Genomic DNA, 20,226 nt, shown 5'->3' with positions numbered 1-20,226 from the left:
TGTAAAAAAGCAACATCCAGTCACAAGAACGACCAGTTCAACAAACCAGTCCTACCAAAAAATCAGTTTGTTGAACTGGTCGATTCTTGTGACATGGATGTTGGCTTTTTCACATATTTTTGTTCTAACAATTAATTAAAGATTATATGTATATATATATATATATATATATATATATACAGTAATACAATATTGTATTATATTGTATTATTGAAAACGGTTGATTTTTTGATTTTTTGGTAGAACTGGTTTGTTGAACTGGTCGATCTTGTGACTGGATGTCACAAAACAAAACAAAAAAACAAAACAAAAGACACCTAAACATTCATCTATCATCAACCAATCAAGACAAAAGACATCTAAACATTCATCTATCATCAACCAATCAGAACAAAAGACACCTAAACATTCATCCATCATCAACCAATCAGAACAATAGACACCTAAACATTCATCCATCATCAACTTATCAGAACAAAAGGCACCTAAACATCATCACCCAATCAGAACATTAGACATCTAAACATTCATCCATCATCAATCAATCAGAACAAAGGATACTTAAACATTCATCCATCATCAACCAATCAGAACAAAATACACCTTAACATTCATCCATCATCAACCAATCAAAACAAAAGACACCTTAACATTCATCCATCATCAACCAATCAGAACAAAAGACACCTAAACATTTATCTATCATCAACCAATCAGAACAAAAGACACCTAAACATTCATCCATCATCAACCAATCAGAACAATAGACACCTAAACATTCATCCATCATCAACTTATCAGAACAAAAGGCACCTAAACATCATCACCCAATCAGAACATTAGACATCTAAACATTCATCCATCATCAATCAATCAGAACAAAGGATACTTAAACATTCATCCATCATCAACCAATCAGAACAAAATACACCTTAACATTCATCCATCATCAACCAATCAAAACAAAAGACACCTTAACATTCATCCATCATCAACCAATCAGAACAAAAGACACCTAAACATTTATCTATCATCAACCAATCAGAACAAAAGACACCTAAACATTCATCCATCATCAACCAATAAAAACCCATCATCAGCCAATCAAAAATAATCTAAAGGTTCATCTTTCATCAACAAATCGAAAAAAGAAACTAATACCGTTAAACATTTATTTATCTATCACCAAGACACCAAAATACAAAATACATTATGTCTGAACTTTTAGCCATCATTAATCAATAAAAACAAGTTATTTAAAAAAAAACACCTAAACATTCATCCACCATTAGCCAATCTAAATGGAAGACATCTAAACATTCATCTACCATCAACCAATCAAAATAAGAGACAGTTAAACATTCATTTATCATCAACCAATCAAACAAGAGACGGTTTAACAATCATCTATCATCAACCAACTAAAACAGACATTTAAATTTTCTTCATCATACACCAATATAAAAACAATTAGGCATTTTGTTAACCATTTATTAACTATCAACCAATCAAAACAATAGAGAGCTGAACATGTATCCACCATCTACCAATCAAAGCAAGTGACAGACAACCAATCAGACCTGGATCGACCTCCACGACCCATGGACACTCGGATATTGCAGCTGATAACATGTAATTTTTTCCCGTTATTCCATCATTTGTATGCTTGCCGCTGACTTCGATGAATGTTCCTGCAGAAAATGTGGTGGGGATGTCATTGGGGTTGTTGTTGTCATCACTGATGATATCGTTCTTGTTGTTAATGTTGTTGTTGTGGATGTTGTTGTTGTTGATGTTGTGCGCGAGGACCAAATAACCGATAGTGCTGCTCAGATGGGTTTCACTCTTGTTGTGACAGTCGGTAACGTAAGAAGCTGATTTGCATTGAACATACATTTAATTTAATAAAATAATTTCACAAATTTGATAATCAATACAACTTATTTAACACAGTTTTAAATATTAACATGTACATTTTCAGTAAATTAACTTGTGCTCTAAATCAACCAAAACAAAAATACCAAAAGTAATCTTATAAATGGCTTGCCTTTAACACATTCGTATGTAACTTCCAAGTAAGATTTAAAATCCTTCGGACATGGCTGGGCAATGGAGTCAATACTAGCCACAAGTATCGAACAATTGTTCCGCCCCGAACAAAACTCATCCAGGTATGCCGTCACCTCGGAGAAACATCCTAGAGCCTGCGCATACTCTGCTGTGATGCACCGACCCGCACTCATCCTGCCGTACTGAGCCCTCTCTATCATCACTATCTCCGTCATGCTCCCACACCTCGCTGAGAAATGATCCGATGTGCAATACTCCTCTGTCGAAATCAATGAGTTGTGTTGTCGTGTTTAGTTGTATTTGTTGTTGTTGTGTTTAGTTGTATTTGTTGTTGTTGTGTTCAGTTGTTGTGCTCAGTTGTTGTGTTCAGTTGTTGTGTTCAGTTGTTGTGTTCAGTTGTTTTGTTCAGTTGTAAATCTGGTATGTGTTGTTTAAATATTGCTGTGCAGCTTGTACAACATAACAAGTCATTTTTTGGGTAATGTTTTTATTATTTTAATATAATATAAAGTTACACACACATGTACATATCCATGTAAAAAAAATAGAAAATAATTTTTAATAAATTTGCTAATTGATGAACATTTGCGGGTTAAACTGATTTTTGCCTATTCTCAGTGATGCCGATTTGGAAATCTATGGAATTGTTTGGTACGGATGGTTTATTGTATGCTCTTCAACCATTTACAAACACAAACAGATAATTTATCTGACTCCTTTAAACAAAACAAAAATTAAATTAAATTAAATGAAGAAAACTGACTAATCGTAGTCAAGTTAAAAACTAACTAATCGTAGTCAAGTTAATTAATTTAATTGATATGACCACCATGTAATGAAATTTCACTAATGTCCTTCATTTATACGTACAAACATGTTCTGCACGAACACACACACGCACTAATAATCATATGAAATTTTTCCAATTATGCTATGTTTGTCTTATTTAGTATAATGTCTGTAAAACTATGCTAAATTGAAGTTTTGTTCAATAACGATGTCTTAGAAAAATTCTTTAAAGAAATTATTTAAGACAAATTTGAAATAAGACTAACCTCAAATTATTTCAAATGAGCAAGTCTTAAAAATATTTGAATTAACTGCATCTGTTTCGAAGTTAAAAAATGGCTAACAATAATTGATGCCTCAGTTTTAGCAGCTTCAACGTAATCTTATGGAGACATTAACTTAATTAGAATGAGGATCGTTAGACACAGGACACTTCTTCACGACAACCAGACCTAACCAAAACAACAACACAACCAACAGCAAAACAAGCAACAACAAAACAAACGACCACAAACAAAACATACAACAACCACAAAACAAACAACAACAAATAACAACAAAAAAAACAGCAATAACGACAAACGACGACAACAACAAAACAAATAACAACAACGACATAACAAACAACCCCAACAACAACACAAACAACAACAACAACAAAAATATCAGATGACAACAAACAACAACAAATAATTACCAACAACCACATCTACAACAGCAACAACAAAAGAAATAGCAACAGCAACCACAACAACAACAGCATAACAAGCAAAAGATAACAAGCGAGAAAGTTGTTGTGAGGTCCAGGGACCTTCCATCCATCAACAACATTTCATTTCGGGAGTCATTATGTTGTCATCTTCATACTCGTTAACAACAAGTTGCCTCATCTTAACTTCGATACAAAAAGCGCGGAAAAATTTGATGACTCTTTAAATTTAGATTTTAATTCTGAAATTTCTACATAAAATCTTTCAGTGTCAATAAAAATAAGTAGCGGTTTTAAACCCGTAAAATAACAAACAGCATCTTCGAACGTTTTTTTACTTCTAAAATTGTGTTGTGATTTTACATCCTGGTATTTTTAAGGTAATTCATTTCATTCCATTTCAACAAAGTTGCGACTTACCAGCAAATTCAACTTTAATTTCATAATTTGACACGAGAATTTTCTATTTATATTCCAAGAGATCAAATTAGTTTATGTTTATTCAAATTAGAGTTTATAAAAATAAAAGTTCATAATTCTTCAATCGGTACGTTTGTGTGCCAACAACATTGCCGAGAGACAAACATGACGAGGCATGGCATGAGCGGAGCGAACGCCACCTCCAGATAGAAAGCGGTTCCTTGCGCTGTAATTGCTAAGCATTAACAATTCGCAGATTATGTTTTAATCTCGTGTTGACGATGTGCCAGGCAGGCGATTGATGAAGATCCTGTCTATGGTGAAGAACACTTGTAATTGAGACATTACGCGGACAGCCTTCTTTACTTATACTACTATGCTAGGTCCTCTCATAAACTCCATCGCCGTCATTAAATGACCGATTCACTGTAAAGTGTTTGCATTAACAGCAAAGTTTGCAACAATAGGGACAATATTGAATGTAATAATGCTTTCAACTGTTTTTATCGATGCAATGCTATTAAAAGTAATGTTGTGTGCACGTATTTGCTGGGCCGGTCATTACAATTCTTAGTAGAAAATTCCCTTGAATGGGTCGTTTCAGATTTCCTCATCGCTTTAAATTGTTCGCCAGCTATACATGCGGGCATTTAAATAATGTGTCGTTTGTGCGCAAGTTTCAAGCCATTAATTATGAGACAATTTAATAATAAAAGTTAAACTACAAAGTAAATTTTAGGTTTAATTATCAAGTGTGAGTCTTACGTTTTAAAATAGTTTGTCAACTAATTTCCAATATTTTACATGGTTTACAGAAAAATATGAAAGTTACACTTTGAAAAAATTTTAATTTGTGAGGGTTAAACAAGAAATTGATACAGCAGAGGCTATATCGTATTAAAATGAAAGGCGAACAAACTCGTGCGTATGCGCAAATGCATAAATTTCCTATCTTGCAATATTAACAAAACGACATAAGTGTGGAGATTTGCAAGCCGGCTGGAGAGGTACACCGATGCACGTTTCTGCATTGTACATGCTCCATTCGTACGGCTATTGTACTATATATATATATATATATATATATATATATATATATATACATAATAAATACAGCATTGTATGAATTCTACCGAATTGATGGCATTAGTCAATTTAAAGTTTGTCTTCAATTTTCCTTACTAGAATTTTTTGGAAATTGTTCAATTTATTGAAAATGGAAGAATTATTCAAGTTCATTATGATAATTTAATAAAACTGTTGTTATCCAAATTTATCATGCAGATAGTCCTTATTTCAATTTTTCACAAATCATCTTCAGTGCATGTTTGTTTAATATAGTTTCTTTAAGCAAAACAAAGTTAGTTCTTTAGCAAAGTGAGTTACTTAGTTGGTGTTGTATTCTACTAACTTGATGTCGTATTCTAATAAATTGGTGTCGTATCCAACTAAGTAACTCACTTTGCTGAAGAACTAAATTTGCTTTGTTTAAAGAAACTATATAAAATAAACCTGCACAGAAGATGACCTGTGAAAAATCAAAATAAGGCCTATCTGCATGATGAATTTGGATAACGACATTTTTTATTAAATTTTATTAAATTTTCATGATGAACTTGGATAATATTTCTATTTTCAACAAATTGGACAATTTTCAGAAAATTCTAGTAAAGAAAATTGAAGACGAACTTTAAATTGATTAATGTCAACTATTCGGTAGAATTCATACAATACTGCATAAAATATGGTCTCCTTCCAATAAATAACATATATAATGATTCTTCTTCTTCTTTCTCATGCCTTATCCTTTCAGGACATTGGTGACCATCGACCTCCACATATCCGATCTTTAACACTTTCTAGTAATTGAACTGGGGTGATATTCAACAAATAACACAAGGACTTCAAGAATGTTATTCGTTGTTGACTGCGATCTCTTTTACCTGCAATCTTTCTAGTAGTTGTTAGATTTTCCATTCTTTCCTTTTGCATGATGTGACCAAAAACTTTAACTGCCCCCGTTGGATTATTTGTAGTTATATCCTCTTTTCATAACCGGACTGTTTTAATACATCCTCATTTGAAGTATAAGATGTCCAACTAAGAAAAAAAAAAGTCAAATGTCAAAACTAATTTTCATAATTCTTCTCTAAAACCACACCTCAGCAGCGCAGATCTTTATCTCTGTTTATTTAGAAGTTGTCTAGGACTCAGAGCCGTAAGTTAACACAGGAAATATGTAACACCCTAACAGTTTTAACTTTGTTGATATTCTTATTTTACTATTTGTGAGGATGTTTTTCATTTTAAATATGCATCATTTTCCATAGCTATCCTTTGTTTGATATCCATATCACATTTACAACCTGAGGTAATCAGACTTCCGAAATAATTAAAGCTGTTAACTTGTTTCACTTTTTTACCATTAATAATTATTGGAGCGGATCGGGGTGGTTTTGCTTTTACAGTTTACCGTGCGCTCTGTTTTGTTGATGCTAATTTGCAAGCCTTTCCTTTTACTTCCAGAAATCAGTTTGAAATCAATTGTTTGCAGTTTTTCCATTGAATCTGCAATAAAAGTTGCATCATCAACATATCTTACATTGTTTATATTCACGCCTCCAATGGATATTCCCGGTAGGTTTTCTTTTTTTTCGTGATGATCTCACTATAGAGACCGTACAGGTCTGGAGAGAATAAACAGACTTGTCTAACACTGACTTCTTTATTTCGACAAAACTGGTCATTTTGTTTATATTGTTTATTGATACATGACTTTAATAAGATGTCAGCCTAATTTTGACAAGTCTGCATTACAATAAAAATACTAATATATGATAGTAATGTTTAATTAATTTGTCTATACATTAATAAGTTGTATAATCTTTATATTGTTTATAAAAAATGCGTGTCAATGTTAAAGTCGTGCAAAACAGAGCTGCTAAACTAGTCTTTCATGGTTTGAAGTATGATTACGTCTCTGATTACGAGGATTACTGGTCTGATTCAACAAATTTCATTGACTAAAAAACTGAAAAATGCATTATTTTTAAGATGTGCTCAATGGTTTTTAAATGTATAATTGGATTTGCCCCATGTTATCTGATTGAGAAATGCAGTTCTAAAAATTTACAGTCTAAAGGCAATGCCTGAGATCGAACACGAGCGGTGTATTGAATGTTCTATTTGTTAGAATGAAAACAGGCACGCGGGATTTTTCAGTTGTTGGACAAAAGTTGTGAAATGAACTTCCCTGCCATCTATGCTGTCCTGGTTTGTCTCTAGCTTTTTTTCAAAGAGAATTAAAAATTAAATTAATAATTTTGATTTTTTTACTTATTTTTCATTATTTCGTATTCTGTTTTTGAAAATTCTGAATCAAATTCAATGATGAGAGCGTTTGTAATAACATTTTCTTTTATCGACGCTGTACATGTATAAACACTCTTTGTAATGTTAATAGCAGTAATATAGTATATATAAGTTTTTTTTTACACTTTTCTGGCATAACAAACTAACGAACAAAGAGTACCTACTATGAACCATAAACAAAACTAAACCTAAAACAAAACTTTAGTTCTTCATAATATAATGCAAAATAAACAGCAATAAAACACCTTCTAATTTAACTAAAACAAATGTAATCGTTTAAGGTCAGAAAAAAATTGAAAAATGTTTACTTAATAAAGATTGTTTCAATTACATATTTGTATAAATTTTATAGTTTTATAAAATTCATTGAAATAATAAAGAAATTTTTTTGGACTCTTGTTGACTAGCAAAATTTCTTTCTAAATTTTTCGTTTCTTTGTGTAAAAGCAGTTAAAAACATAGTCAGTAAGAAACAACATCACCGTCAACAACAAACGAAGATAATCGTACTACAATCACAGTCAGCAAGTAGCATCAAAGCCAACAGTGAAGAAGCCGACAAAGACGGAGCTACAAGAACCACAATAGCCACTCCCCACGCGCCGGCACGCACATGTGCGCATTCGACACTTGAATTTCAATCTGATGAGCAATAAATTTAATTTCCTCGCGATTAAAACCTAATTAGATGATAGTAAAATAAGTCCACACAGATAACAACTTGAAATATTTTTCAACTTCCACGCACATTTGGGTGGTGGCCTCCAGAGCTAATTACATTTGTTCGCTCACTAAATTTTTCATTTTTTTTTGTTTTTATAAATTTGATTATTTGTTAATACAATTTGTATGAATGAAAAAAAAATGTTTAAACTTTTTTCATGTTATCAAATATTCTCTTAAACATGCCATATTAATAATTTAAATGAATCGTTGTAATAATCATAAATTTCAGCTACTTTAAATAGCACACATCACATCAACCAGTTAGCTATTCAAATTTCACAGCAGTTTTCATGGGGATATAAGTGAGTGATACCAACAAGTTTCAATAGAAATATTCAATCATTTATTTTGAGTTTTATTTTTATGTTTTGACCAAAGAAAATTCATCAACTTGACGTCAACCATGGTCTCCTAAATAATATCCTACTGGTCGAGAAACTAAATGAAATTTTGTGTGTGCTCGACCCAAACTGAGGCCATGCTTGTTTGATAAATAAATGCTACTCGCTATATAAGTTGCTGTTGTTTACTTTTGAACGTTTTGATTTCGTTTATCAACGCTTGCATTGTGTTGTTGATTTTGCTTTTTATTTCGCTGGTTTATTTAAAAATATTAAAGTTATTAAAAATATTTTATTTTAAATAATTAAATTCAAAATGGTTAATAAATGTTGTGTTTATGGCTGTAAATCTGGGTATACGTCAGAAAATCGTTCGGAGTCTGAGATTACCATTACGGATAAATAGAAAATCACGTTTCATAAATTTCCAATTGATGATGAAGAATTAGCAAGAAAGTGGTTGAAAAATATCGCGAGAAAAGATTTTCATCCTTCGCAACATACCAAGGTTTGTTCGAAGCATTTTACTCCAGATGATTTCATCACATCATCTCATCTCGCCGAAACAACAAGGATACGTTTTCGATAAGTCTTAAACCTGATTCGGTTCCAACTATTTTTTCTAATCATTCAAAACATATGTTGTGTGAAAAAACTACATCAAGATCAGGTAATGCGCTTCGAAGCAGTAGGAATAATAAAGAAATGGAAAGACTCGGAGAGTTGGAAATAAATTTTATGGAAGAAGATTCAATCATAGGTCTGAATCTTGAAGATATTAAAATGAAATTAGAGAAAGAAATAACTTTTTCTACTGAATTTATAATTAAATTCATAGACAACAACATGATATTACTAATAGTAAAGGTTGATGAAGATCATCATTAATCTATTAGTTGTTCAATATTAGTGACACCTGAGTTTCATTTGTTTGTAGAAGTGTGTGGAGAAGCTATCCTGCAAAAAATTATAATGATTTACTGCAAGGAAAGTGAACTAAATTTTCTCAATTGTTAAATATTGCTGCAAGATTCAAAGCCATCAGTGAATGTGACAGACCGATATCGTGGGACATTATTCTCACAAATGGAATCAGTAAAATTGAAAAATGTTTAGACCTTATTGATGAAAGCTCTTTGGATAATGATGAAATAATTAAAATGATATCATTTTTAAAAGAAGAATTACAATTAGTTTTAATTAAAAAGCACAAGCGATATTCATATTTGATGAAACAGGCCTTTATTCTCATGTCAACTAGTACTGCAGGTTATCAGTACCTGTATTCATCAAAATTGCTGTGCTTGCCATCATCAAAAACAATGATATTTTACTACACAAATTTCTCTCTGTTTCAAACCAGCAACAATTGTTTGGTGATATTGTAAATAGATTTAATGACAATAATGACTTGGAGAATGAATTTCCAGAATTTTGCACCACAGGGCATGATCTCAAACAATTAATTTCAAATGTATTTTTTAACATTGTTGCAAATAATTTAATTAAATCAATTACAGAAAATGCAAATGAAAAAAAAACTATTAATTATAAAGAAAGAAAACTTTGTAAATTACAGAACATTTGAATTTATTTTCATAATTATATTTTTTTGCAATGAATACTGTTTTTATTTTTTAATAAATGTTTAAAATATTTATCGTTTTAACATTTTAATCGTTTGTTCAAAGTATTAAAATTTTTAAGTGTTGCAGAATTAAAGACGTTTCGTCGTTTACTTTATGTGTGTAGTATAGAATGCATGGCCTCAGTTTGGGCATGTGTAAATTTCAGTTTCTCGTCTAGTATCTATTATTTAGGAGTCTATGCGTCAACTATTCGGTATGAAATTTTAATTACGAACACAAAGGAGAATATAATTTTATGGACCTGACTGCAAAACGTTTGCTGAGCGAACTAACGCGGTTAACTTCAAATAAACTGAAGCATTTAATTTGGACAACAGGGTTTCAAAACAATTCATCAAACTGATTTAAAATCTGTCAAGTGTTTCCACAACATAAAACTTTTTCATAAAAAATGTTGAAAACGTTTAACGTTCAAGTGAACTTTTAGTCAACAAGGGCGGATCTAGAGGGTGGATGCAGTGGCGTAGCGATGGGGGCAGCTGGCCGAGGTGCCATTTCAAATGGGGCGCATTTTGAAGTTTTTCTATAAAAAATAGCATCTAATCAAAGATTATTAAAGCATATTTAAGAAAAATTAGATGAGATGTAAAAGTAATTTTCTGGTTAAAATTATCTTTTTAGCTAAAATATATCTTAGTTTGTGAACACCTGATTTGTATATAAATAAAAATTAGTGGTCTTTGGCATTAGGGCACCTTAATGAATATAAGTTTTTGTTTAAAAACAAATTTTTTTCAAAACGCGCCTTATCTTATTAGTTTTTGTATCGTTTTCGATCACCAATTTGAATATTCTAACACAAAAAAGGCGCGTTTTCAAGTTTACTGATTTTATTTAAAAAAAATAAAATCAAAAGGTTACATTATAACAATTGACAAATTTCTAATTATATAAAATATAAGCATAATAATTTTGCTCGAACGATCAATTTAACTGTTATAAATATTGATATTTGAAAATATGATTTTAAAATGAATATAATATAGTGATTTTTGGTGTTAGTGCGCCTATATCAATGATTGTTTGTTTAAAAGCAGATTCTTTCGAAGGGCGCCTTCTCTAAGTGCTCACATACGGAATTTTAATACTTTAACATATTTAAAGAATAAGAAGTATTTTTTAAGCGTTTCGCCTTTTAATTTAAGTTAAACGATAATGAAACAAACTAAATATTTAGTCCGCATTTATTCATTCTTTATGTACCGCCCACTAAATCGAAAGTGCTAATAAAAATAATTTTGATTAAGAATTTAACAATAAGACGCAGAGCATGGTACATCACAAAATTTATAACCCTCTGAAATATTCGCACATCACTAGCAGGGCCCATAAAAATGATCATAAACATTGCGAAAAAAGCAGACAGAAGAACTGTAAACAAAGAATGAAAGGTAGAAGGAAAAAAAAGCAGAAGAAAGTGAGCGATAAATTAAAAGAAATAGCCTACTTAAGTACGATTGTACCCGCGACGACAAATCCACGTCCGCATGCAATTAGAAAAATTATATTTTTTTGTAAACATTCAAGTCAGATTGAAGATTGAATGTTTCAAACGTGTGGAATTATTCCGAAAAGTCAATTTATAAAAATTGCATAGTTTTAGGGTGGTTTTCATTAAAAATTTGACAACTTGATCTAAAAATAACTCGCAGTTGGCTGAAGAAATGTTATTATTCTTGAAAATGTTTTTGCAAACGATTTGAATAGTTGGAGAGAAATAACTAGAACGTTATCACGAATCTGATGTTAACTGGAATAACTGTGCAGTGCTTGGCAAACGTTGAAAATAGAAAATAAGTTGAATGTAAAATTGAACTGAAAAGTTTAAATAAGAAAACAATTTTAACTTTTAAACTGGATGTAAAGTAAACAAGTTCATTATCCAAAACATGTCGGTATTATTTATTGCATAAAATGTATGATGCACATAAAAACATGGAATTTTATTTTTTCTAATTTGAACAATTTTAAATTTAATTAATAGATTGATTGATTGATTGACTGACTGACTGACTGACTGACTGACTGACTGACTGACTGACTGACTGACTGACTGACTGACTGACTGACTGACTGACTGACTGACTGACTGACTGACTGACTGACTGACTGACTGACTGACTGACTGACTGACTGACTGACTGACTGACTGACTGACTGACTGACTGACTGACTGACTGACTGACTGACTGACTGACTGACTGACTGACTGACTGACTGACTGACTGACTGACTGACTGACTGACTGACTGACTGATTGATGGATGGATGGATTGATTGAAAATGTTTTGATAACAACAATATATTTGTGTGCGATTGTGTATACTGCATATTATGTTTATTCCCTACTCCTACACTTTCACCATTTAAATATATCGTAAAAAATGTCACAAGTATAAAACTTTATTTACTATCAAAATGATTCTGTCTAACTAATTTTTCATTTTAACTCTTTTTCAAACAAATGGATATATGCGTTTTAAGTATTGTTGTTTGACAAAAAAAATTTTGTAGTTCCAGCTGACGTGAATATTTTTAAAAGTATTTTGTAGCAGCGAAACGCTGTTTTGACAGGTGATATAGCTCAGTGGTGAGACGTTCCAGTGCTCCAGTAGAATGCAAACACGTATGTAAATCTTGAAATCACACATACATACACAAAAGCGAACACACACACACGCATCTACACACACGCACACACACACATACTTAAATATCATTACCCAATTCACGTATTGACGATAAAATGTTACCTGGCCATCTTGAAAAATTAATAAAGAAATTGTTGCAACGTCAAAATGAAAGACGCTCAAAGAAATTTTTCAACGAAATGTTATTATTAATAAAATCAAAACATTAGTTTCATATCAAATAATTATTAATTGTCAAAGTTGACAAATAAATTAAGGAAAACTTAAAAACTAATTATAAAACTTGTTATGTGACAAGGGAGACAAATATTGAGCGGAAAGAAAATGAAAGAGAAGAATGAACAGAGTTTTAATCGATCTGTCGAGTGTGGTTGCTGAAAGAATGACGCACCGTTGTCGACCATGGCTTGATGCTATGTTTCTAATTTTGTGATTGGTAACAATAATGCAAATTATAAAATATATAGATAAGTAAATAAATGCATGAAAGAAAAAATATATAAATAAATAATTAGATAACATATTAATTACATAAATAATTATTTAATATTTGCAGGTTAGATATTTTCATTTGAAGGAAGTTTAAAACAGTGGAAAAAGATCATTTTAATTAGGTTCCGTGTAATAATTGTTCGAAAATCCAACATTTTGCCAATATCAAACAACCGGTCAGTTAATGAGAAATCCTAACGGAATGGACATCATTTGAAATGATATCATTTCAAAGGCATCTTAGAGTCGGCACACGCATCAACATTCACTGATAAAAACTCACTGATATTTATTTACATGTACATGTGTGTGTGCATGAGCGTGTGTGGGAAAAAGTTTGAAAATTTTTTAAACTGTTGTGTCTGCGACAATAAATTATCTTGAATGGAATAGATTATATAATGAAATAAAAATAGTTTATCTACCCTGGGACAGACAACTTTAAGCAGACACCAAGCAGACACCATATTAAACACATTCCCCGTCATCAAATATGGCCACACACACGCTCACACTCGCACACACACACACTCACACACACACACACATACACACACACAGATACATAATCGCAAATATTTTCCTACACAAATACGCATATACCCACATGACTGTCAGGCAATCATCACTTTACGCAGACATTTACGCCCAGTCATGCTTTCAAGTATACTCTCGCGCATAAGCTCACGAATGATTTCACACGCACACGCACATATATTTACACTTGCAAACGCACATGATCCTGAGGCGGCTGCTGATACTTAGCGCCACGTTTGAACTGTTTGTGTCACAGTGTGGTGTTGAGGGTCAATGGACGTCAAGTAATAAAGAAACTTAAGTTTGAAAATGTTTGAATTTGTGATTCCTTCAATTCAGAGGGCTTAGACTAGACCCGACCTCCAGTTATAAAACGAGATAGATAGACATGAACAATTGGAACATGTTGCTGAAAGTGGTGATTGTATAACTAAATGTGTGAGGGCTGCTAAAAATGGTTGAGGGAAGGTCGCCAAAAAATTTTATCAAAATTTATAATCTGACAAGTGAAGTTTGAAAGAATTATTGGTCAAAAATAAAACTAGGTAGCGTTTTCAGTACAAGATGGGATATGGAATTAGACGTTAAGAGTGTTATGCAGCGGTAAATAAGAGCATGGGACAAAGAAGTCAAAGTAGATTGATTAACTCTATATTTAATTTTATAAGAAATACCAAAAAATTTATTGATTTGTCAATAATATATAAATGTACAAAAAAATCAGAAAACTTGACAGGACAGTTTCGATCAGTAAAGTTGGAAATATGATTAGAAAGAATTTTAAAATCAAAGTGGTTAACGATGAGTCCGTTGGATGAAAACCAGATGTCTTAATTTAATGAACTGTTGTCGGTTGAAAAATAAGGTTTGTGTCGTCAGCCAAAAAAAAGGAAAAATGTTTCAAAAACCTTTTAAGGAAAATCAAATCAAATTTTATTCAATCAATCCAAATTAATAATAATTAGGTAATGATTAGGAGACCAAAGTTAAAAGAAAACAAAATTCTTGTGTCGCAGGCCACCGTTCACAAATTGTTCATTCTAACACGATTTTTAAGTAAATTTATAATTCATGACAAAATTAACATAATGCAGAATTTACATGATTCTAATTAAATAAAAATTGTACTTTTTATCAATAAATTAACAAAACAAAGAACGTGAAATAGTGACCTGGGGTACCCAGTTGTTCATTACAGATAAAATAAGAGCGGTGATTAAAGTGTAATCGATCAGTCAGGGACTCAATCTCAGATTCCATAAGACTGCACTTTGTTTGAAAAATATCGTAATTAATAAGATTGTTGTTAGAAACTGGTAACGATGATTCACAGTTGTTGCGCATGAATGTGTTTTGAATTTTCAATGAAAATATTGCGTAAGTTATGGAAATAACAAATAATAATTTGTTCGCGAATACTTATTGAATGATAAATGGCATTCGATGAAGGATTTTTGTTCAACTCGCCATAATATCAATACATGTCACGATATACGTTTGATTGTAATTGTTTGATGCATTGCAACGTATCCTATTTTGTGCAACGTTTTGTGTGTGTAAATGTGGGTAACATAGAAAATATTTTTAAAAAATGAAAACTGGTTTTTATATTCGGGTCGAAGTTATTTTCGATTTTGGACGAACTTGTTCTGTTTGTGTTGATCACGTTGTTTTGCTCTGATCATGCTGCCGGGCTTTAAGAGATGATTTGCAGGGTCGCCAAATTTAAACCCCTCCACAACAAATAACTGGCCAGGTCATCACTGACAATTTGATGGAACTTTTTTAACGTAGATTATGTGTGCCTGCAATAACTTTCAATTTGTTCATATAGAACAGGTTAATTTACAAAATTTTGTCTTATTGACATTCGGTTTTCTGCACTTGCCAAAAGTCCATTTACAGTTAATTTTAAAGTTGCTCCTGAAACTCAATTATAGATTTTGTTGAATCGATATGATTTCTTATCAATGTTTGTAATAGAATTTTAAAATAAATGTTTTCAGCCACATCCTGAAAAGATTGAATCATGTTATCTTATTCTATTACTCACAACATATCAATGCTAAGGTTTTCCAGTCTTATATTAAGTCCGAAAAAATACGGAAAAAGTCTTAATGCAATGAATGAATTGCAAAATTGTTCAAGCAACTTTAACCTTTGTAACCATTTTGTGCTGTTTTGTGTAGTTTGAATTTTTAACCATTATCTTCTAACATTCTTTTCAAATAAAATATTCAGTATGTATTATACTAAATTCGTTATACACAAATATATGTGTAATTACATATATGTATATTATATATATACTTATTTATATATATATAATATATAATATGTATATACATATATATGACAGTATAAATAGAAAATGTATATAGCTCTTTAAGTTAGGAAGACAATTGTAATTGATGGGAGCATTTTGCCTGGCATTGCAGCTGCCATTCATCATTCCTCCTTCTCAGCCACACGGAAGGCTTCGTGCTGCTGCATCGACAAGAAAATCAACAAGCGTAAGTGTAAAGCGATGCGTTTAAAACAATTACACAAACATTACATTCAATACATTTACAAAAGTGTTACATTCAATACATCCACTATTACATTCAATACATTTACTAAAGTTTAACATTCAATACAATTAAGAAATCGTTAAATTCAATACAATTACTATACAAAGACTATTCAAAACTATCCCGACATTACATACAACGTTAACAGAGCCTAGTAAGTAATGACTAATTACTTGATAAAAACTAGTAGTTTGTTAAAAACTAGATGAGATTGTTAAAGCGGCAGAATATGATTAAGCTGAAGAAGACATCCAGCCCACCGTCCAAAACAATTCCAACACTTTCTAATAATAAAACAATACTAGTCTAATTATCTGTTTAAATGAAATTTTCAAAATCACTGATTTGTTATAACATTTTTTTCTTCGCGTGTTGAGCTGCCTAATTAGTATTATCATTTTTTATCCAGATATAGAATTTGTTTGAAATTAAATGAATTAGGCCAATTTTTGGCTGTCCTCATGAAGACACTCTTATAACATTTTGTATCACCAGCTTACGGTTCATAACCATATCCCTTTAGACCTCATCACAACATCACATTACATACATTGTATTAGATTTTATCACATTGTATCTTGCCACATATCACACCAGACCTCTTCATATTATCAATACATCACATTACATGACATTTCATCGCATCTCATATCACAACCTACATTACGCATATCGTATCACGGTGGTCTGTACAAGTTTTGATTTTCTTATGGGATCTCCGTAAATCCTCACAATCTCAAATCCTTTCTTTTATTTTCATTTTGTGTTTCGGATTTAAATAAATGAATTTTTGATTTTGATTTTGATTCATTTCAACTCATTACTTCTCAATAATCACGTTAATATTTATCACATCAAATCTCACAAAATTTGGTCACCACTAATCACATCACATTCCAAATTATTACATCACATCTTATCCTAACTCATCACATTACATCAGGTTATCTCTCGCGGCAACAGGCTTAAGTATATCTTATCACATCTTGGCACATTACGTCCCATCATACTCCATCACATCACATCTTGTCGCATCAGATTCCATCACATCACATTCACACTACACCACATCACTCTTTACAATCAAAAAAATTCTTAAATTGCGTGTCAGAAAAATTCACTTTGCGTCCTTTATATATGTATATATGCAAATTATATATAGGTTTATAATTATATATATATATATCATTTATATATTTATGTTTACAATTCGGTAGAATTCATACATGGTATCCTTCCAACACACACACACACACACACACACACAGAGAGAGAGAGAGAGAGAGAGAGAGAGAGAGAGAGTACATGAACAGTTGTTCAATTTGCATATATTTTACTTACATACATATTCATATTCAGCACATCATTCTTGTCTTAGTTCAAAACAGAGTTTTTTGGTCGTTACAAATCAGATAATGTGACTACCCTAGTCATGAAACTGAAACTCGTAGAGGGATTGCACGACAGACGGAGTAACAGCACCGTAATATTAATGCATCTGATACTACGTTTCAATAATCAGGTCTGAGAGCATTGAGAAACTGCCAATCGTACGCTAATGTTTATGAGGCTTTGAAATACAATGTGTTGCAGGAAAAAAAATTTGAAAGCGCCGATAAACACTACACAAAATTTGAGGTTCTAGTGATTGATAAATATAATTTAATAGAATCCTTGGATGCCTATCATCGTATTATTGAAAAACATTTAAACATATCGCATGAAATCATTTGCATCTTGTCAGTGACAATTACCCGCTTCGGTACAACCACCACAAACCCCACTAAATCATATCACGCCATAGTGATCAGATTACATCACACCGCATTGTACCACCTAACATCATTGCATCAGATATCAGATCTAAGCTCCGTCTCAAATGTGGACAATGTTATATATGGCCTAGGGCAGCACTTTGCATTGGCCACATTTCTCCAAATGCAGTCGTGTTACACAACCGTCAACTTAATCCCTGAACATGTTTGTGCTGTTCAGTATATACTCCATCAGGTTCGTAATCAGTGATACTGGTAATTGATTGTCGTATGCATTTTTTCTTTTTTCCTGTTGGAGTGTATTTTAGAACCATGTGAACGATTTTGCTTTAAATCAAATCACATTTCACTACAACACACACCTCACATCCCACCCCACCACAATATTCCGGACTACATCCCATCACATCCCATCACACCACACCACTTCAGCTCAAATCATTGACATAACTTTACATAAAATCATGTAATGCTCACATTCCACTAAATTACATCACTTTTTTGCAATTAATCTATTAAGATTTAATCACATCATTTTGTATCGCATCTTCATCATTATTTTGTACTGTGTTGTATTTTTTCTTAGAATATGGCATCAAACAACATCAATATATTGGCATCATATTGTTATTATTATTTATATTATTATTATCATTATCATCGTCATCATCATCCCCATCATCATTTTCGTCATCGTCATCATTATGTATGTATATATATATATATATATATATATATATATATATATATATATATATATATATATAATACTATCATCGTCATCATCATCATCATTAGGTTTATATGTAGTTATTGTTGTTAGGATCGCCATTCAGATCATCATCATTATTAGCTCGTCATCGTCCAGCTATTAATTTTTAAACAGAAGAATGCTTTCGTTATAGTAACTGATTGTGTATTTGTTTTCTTCAGAAGCATTCAATCTGCCAAGTCATCCTCTTGCTAACATGCATATATTATTTATATTTTTGAGACATGCCGATTTTTATTTGAATCCTATTTATTTAATTGTGTGATGAGCATTTATCAGGCATTCATACCTTATTGACATTATATATTTAAATCGTTTAAAATACTTAGTTTCACTTTATTTAATGTTTGCCTTAATATTCAATAATAACGATAACTGATTGACAGACTTTAACTTTATTGTTATATAATTTTACATAGATAGAAAGACGAAAAAATTAGAGAAAAGAAAACATGGTTGACACAAATTTGGCAAAAACTTCATTAAATTGTCTCAACTCAAGTGCTTATTTATAGATTAGCTAACTATCCTTGAATTAAACTTTTCGACCATCCATCATTTGTTTGATCGATTTTTTTAAAATCTGTTCTCATATAGGTCTACAGTATTTCCTATTTACCGACATTTCTGTTAAAGTTGATGTGGTTTTCAAAATTTATTTCTATGAATATTTAATCTAATAAAGTATTTATTTGTCTTTCTATTTTTATAACAAAAAGAGGTGAGGCAAAATATCAAATTATTATTTTGATGTTTAAAAATTTTGGAAATGAGACCAGAAATTGAAATAAACAATATTAATTTTATTTTAAATTGCCCGCAACTATTCATGTATCATGATTTAAGTTGATGCTAAACAACTCGCACAAATTTGCCACGCCACCATTAGACTTTTTAACTTCAAACCTCCTTGCCTAGTCAGCAAACTCTTCAAACCCCAACACTAATTTTAATTTATCAACTACACCAAACAGATCACTAACATTCATCAGAGATGAATTTGATCCAATAGCACGTTGTTACAGTCAACACTCCACTAGTCACATAATAATCTGTAATTTGATTCTGCCATTTACTATAGCACAAAATATTGTTGATGTAGTTAATTATTGATCCACTCAATTTGGGCTATTAGTAATAAACATGCGATATCCTATCAAACGTCTTTATAAAAATTGTATAAACAATATCATTTTTCTTGTCATTATTTGCAATCTTTGTCTAACCATCTATCAACATTAAAAATTGTAAAGCCGTTGATTTACTTATAATAATATAATATTTTCTATAACCAAAAAATTATTTTCCAAATATAAAGTGACCAGATACTCAATAATAAATTCTAACAAA

The 20,226-nt window shown here is 31.4% G+C and overlaps 2 protein-coding genes across 2 annotated transcripts in view; one reads left to right on the top strand and one right to left on the bottom strand.

The window, feature by feature from the left end:
* Positions 1–5,980, bottom strand: part of HELRODRAFT_168055 (hypothetical protein) — a gene marked incomplete at both ends in the record, with an annotated part of 10,947 nt that extends 4,967 nt beyond the window's left edge. The window contains 5 exons of the mRNA XM_009013749.1: positions 1,581–1,874; positions 2,099–2,329; positions 3,989–4,031; positions 5,400–5,542; positions 5,821–5,980. Of these exons, the coding sequence (XP_009011997.1) occupies positions 1,581–1,874; positions 2,099–2,329; positions 3,989–4,031; positions 5,400–5,542; positions 5,821–5,980 (871 nt within the window). The remainder of the gene's footprint in view (positions 1–1,580; positions 1,875–2,098; positions 2,330–3,988; positions 4,032–5,399; positions 5,543–5,820) is intronic.
* A 10,187-nt stretch (positions 5,981–16,167) lies between these two features.
* Positions 16,168–19,874, top strand: HELRODRAFT_168054 (hypothetical protein; the record flags this gene model as incomplete). The annotated part of the gene is made up of 4 exons (XM_009013748.1): positions 16,168–16,269; positions 16,927–17,014; positions 17,852–18,339; positions 19,851–19,874. The coding sequence occupies 4 exons, from the start codon at positions 16,168–16,170 to the stop codon at positions 19,872–19,874; spliced, it is 702 nt and encodes a 233-aa protein (XP_009011996.1).
* Between the last annotated feature and the right edge of the window lie 352 nt (positions 19,875–20,226).

Source organism: Helobdella robusta (genome assembly GCF_000326865.2).
Source record: "Helobdella robusta unplaced genomic scaffold HELROscaffold_12, whole genome shotgun sequence".
Classification (NCBI taxonomy): Eukaryota; Metazoa; Annelida; class Clitellata; order Rhynchobdellida; family Glossiphoniidae; genus Helobdella; species Helobdella robusta.
This window is presented reverse-complemented; position numbering and strand designations above follow the sequence as displayed.